At 52.2% G+C, this 4,028-nt stretch overlaps 1 protein-coding gene across 1 annotated transcript; it reads left to right on the top strand.

The window, feature by feature from the left end:
- The first annotated feature begins 2,318 nt into the window (after nucleotides 1-2,318).
- Nucleotides 2,319-3,719, top strand: LOC135398546 (uncharacterized protein K02A2.6-like). The gene has a single exon (XM_064629942.1). It carries the CDS (start codon nucleotides 2,319-2,321, stop codon nucleotides 3,717-3,719), a length of 1,401 nt encoding a protein of 466 aa, XP_064486012.1.
- Nucleotides 3,720-4,028: the final 309 nt, after the last annotated feature.

The following is a 4,028-nucleotide window of genomic DNA, read 5'->3' as shown; positions in this document are numbered from 1 at the left end:
TTCGAATACGCACGCTACTCTACTGTGTGGGGCCGGAAGCTCGCCCGCTTCTCGGCACTTTCTCACTCGACGCAGCTTCGCTACAGTCGTACGACGCAGTAGTCAACAGTTTCTCCGAGCATTTCGTGCATCCGGCGAACGAACTTTATGAGTCCTCACGTTTCCACAAACGTGTTCAACAACAAGAAGAGAGCGTGGACGGCTTCTATGCGGAACTCTGTAAGTTAGTGAAACGTTGCAACTATCCTTCGGGGACAGTGGAAGAGCGGCTAGTCCGCGACAGGTTCGTCGTTGGGCTGCGGGATGCAAGGCTCTCAGAACACTTATGTCGTAACGCGAAGCTTACACTCAAAGATGCATGGACACAAGCCCGTCAGTCGGAAGACGCGGACAAGCAACGAGCAATGGAGCAATCTCAATCTTCAAGTGAAGTAACCCGGGTGTTGACCATGGACGCTGCGCAAGCTCAGAAACTGCCGCCTCGTCGACGCTCAAACGCCAAACGAAAAACTGTTCGCCCAGGTGAAAAGGACGGCCGTTATGGCGACTCGACATGTTTCTTTTGTGGCCGTGGTCTTCACGCGCGTACAGAATGTCCAGCGCGTAACTCTGTCTGCAATTTCTGTGGGAAAAAGGGCCACTTTGCGGAAGTTTGCCGTTCGCGGAAGCAGAAGTACACCAACTTGAACACTATTCAGCTGCACTCTCTGGGTTGCCCACCCTTATTGAAGGCCAAGTTTGTTGACATTACGGTGGACGATTACACTTCACAGTTCAAGGTAGACTCCGGAGCCGAGTTTTCTGCAGTCCCCAGTGGATTTCCTACAGTTACAGCGGAGCTTGACAAGGTTGAGGCCCTCTTGACAGGTCCTGGAGGCCAACCATTACAAGTACAAGGCTCGTACGTGGCACGCCTTTACTGGCACGGAAAAGAATCCTCGCAGCGTCTCTACGTCGTCGATTCACTCACAGTGCCTTTGTTGGGTTTTCCGGCTATCCAAGCCCTCGGAGTTGTCAAATTTCTCGGTACAGTGGCCACTCCTGAAGCTACGCTGAATGCCGAACTGTTCCAGGGTCTTGGTACGCTGAGAGAGGAGTACACCATCCGCTTGAAGCAAGACGCCGTCCCATTTTAACTGAGCGCACCTCGTCGAATCCCTATTCCTCTTCGGGAGGTTGTTCGTCAGGAACTTAACAAATTGGAACACGACGGTGTGATTCGCCGTATCGAGAAACCTACTCCCTGGTGCTCTGGGCTAGTGGTAGTCCCGAAACAGGATGGGAATTACCGTTTTTGCGTTGACCTCACACGACTAAACGAAGTAGTTCTCAGAGAGCGCCATATCTTGCCAACGGTTGAACAAGTTCTTGGTCTACTCGGTGATGCTGCCGTCTTTTCTAAACTGGATGCAACAGCAAGTTTCCATCAAGTCAGGCTGTCTCCCGAATCACAGGACCTGACGACATTCATCACTCCTTTCGGTCGCTATTTCTTTTGCCGGCTCCCCTTTGGAATCACCTCAGCACCTGAGTATTTCCAAAAACAGATGTCGAGGATTCTGGAGGGTCAGGAGGGAGTTGTCAACATGATTGATGATGTCCTGGTGTTTGGACGCAACCAGGAAGAACACGATGCAAGACTCAAACAGGTGCTGTCTCGTCTTGCGGCCGCAGGAATCACGTTGAATCGAGACAAGTGTCGTTTCGGTGTGAATGAAGTTTCGTTTTTGGGTGTCATCGTTTCGGCACAAGGCATAAAGCCTGATCCAGCCAAGATTGAGGCAATCCAGACAATGCCACCACCCACAGATGTCGCAGGCGTCAGACGCCTACTTGGCATGGTTAATCATCTTGCACGATTCATACCACACGTCTCAGACATCACCGCACCAATTCGTGTCCTATTGAATTCCAAGGCCAGTTGGGTTTGGCAGCACGAACAAGAGACTGCATTCACAAAGATCAAGGAACTCCTAACGTCGAATCGGTGCTTAGCAAAGTACCACCCATCTTATGCTACCACAGTTTCGTCTGATACAAGCTCTTTTGGACTCGGGGCCGTTCTCATCCAAACGCAACCAAGTGGCGAACGCAGGCCGGTGGCCTTTGCTGCCAGGGCAATGACTCCCACAGAACTCAGGTACAGTCAGACAGAAAAGGAGGCCTTGGCGACAGCATGGGCAATTCAACGGTTTGACGAGTTTATCAGAGGCATTGCCTTCACTGTGGAAACCGATCACCTGCCCCTCGTTTCGCTGTTTGGCAAGATGGAGCTGGACATTTTACCTCCGAGAGTTCAACGACTAAGACTAAAGTGAATGCGCTATGAGTTTCAGATGCTCTACGTCCCGGGGAAGTTGTTAGCCACAGCTGACACGTTGTCACGGTGTCCTCCTGCACCTCAAGTGGATGCGGTGGAACTCTTTGCAGTAGAAATGGTTGCTGCTACACCAGAAGTGTTGCCTGTTAACTTACAGGCTGTAAGAAACGCACAAGTCTGCGATGGAGAGTGTAGCACTCTAGTCTCCTTTTGTGAACATGGCTGGCCATATAAGTCAAAGTTGCCAGTCCATGTGACTAAGTACTTGTCAGTGAAAGATGAACTTTCTATTTGCGATGGACTTCTTCTCAAAGGCACTCGCCTTGTCATCCCGGCGTCACTGCGAGCAGCAGTTTTGTGTCTTCTTCATGATGGACATCAAGGTATCAACCGTACGAAGTCCCTTGCTCGCGAGTCAGTATGGTGGCCGGGAATATCAGCGGAAATCAACTCTCTCGTCACAAACTGTGAAAAGTGTGCGAGTACCAGACAAAACCCTGCACAACCGCTCATGTCCACTGACCTGCCCAGTCGTCCATGGGAAGTTCTAGGCTTAGACTTGTTCCACCTTAACGGCCAAGTGTTTGTAATGGTTGTGGATTACTACTCGCGCTACCCAGAGGTAATGACACTGAGAAGCACCACAGCCCAAGTTGTAATTGGGGTACTTAAAAGCCTTTTTGCCCGGCATGGGATCCCCCAGCAAGTACGTTCGGATAACGGACCCCCATTTTCGTCGCGGGACTTCGCAGCCTTCGCCCTGTCTTATGGCTTCGACCATGTTACAAGTAGTCCCCACTACGCACAGTCTAACGGAGAAGTCGAGAGGATGATTCGCACAGTAAAGGACCTACTACGTAAAGCAAAGGACCCGCATCTAGCCCTCCTGAACTACAGAGACACACCGGGAGTGACCGGTTTTAGTCCAGCGCAGTTACTCATGGGGAGAAGACTCCGAACACGAGTCCCAAAAACTGAAAATCAACTTCGTGCACAGTGGCCGAAAAGGGAAGAGGTGGCAGGCAGGGATGAACCCTACAAAAGGAAGAAGGCCCAGGACTTCAACAGGCATCATCAGGCTAGAGAGCTGCCGCCACTTCGGACTGGACAGCAGGTCTGGGTGCGTCCAGAGCAGGTACGCGACACCGTGCTGAGCCCTGCTCAGCGTCCAAGGTCTTTTGTGGTCGAGACAGAGCGTGGTGCAATTCTACAGCGCAACCGGAGGCACTTGGTGCCTTTCCTACGAAAGCTTCCTTCTCTTCCGGTACTACAGCCTCCAGTATCAACGGACTCTGCACCAGGGACCGGTACCCCTGTTCTGCAACACGGTGAGCGTGACTGTGCCGTGTACACCCGTAGTGGCCGCCGTGTGATCCCACCGGACCGTCTAAACTTGTGACTCTCAAAGGGGGGAGATGTAGTGGTTGTGAAGCCACCGGTCAGTGGCGCCACCTAGGCGAACGGGTCTCCAGGTGTAAGATATCGAATAAAGACTTCACTTGTTGTTTTGGTATGAGACGAGACGGGTCCTCTTCACTTAGGCTCCGGCTGCCCTAGGTCCTGCCTACTGGGCACGGCCTCCGCGACACAAGCGGCTCCCCGCGATGACGCAGCCACCTCCCCTCAACACGATGCAGTACCTGCATAACGATAGTAATAATGTGTTTGACTGCACCGTATATTATCAGAATGTCCGCGGCCTTCGTAC

Source organism: Ornithodoros turicata, chromosome 6 (genome assembly GCF_037126465.1).
Source record: "Ornithodoros turicata isolate Travis chromosome 6, ASM3712646v1, whole genome shotgun sequence".
NCBI lineage: Eukaryota > Metazoa > Arthropoda > Arachnida > Ixodida > Argasidae > Ornithodoros > Ornithodoros turicata.
Note: the sequence above shows the minus strand (reverse complement) of the source record. Positions and strands in the feature narration are given on the sequence as shown.

Coding starts and splice junctions, on each gene's coding strand:
- LOC135398546 (XM_064629942.1), top strand. CDS start 2,319: ATGCGCTATGAGTTTCAGATGCTCTACGTCCCGGGGAAGTTGTTAGCC.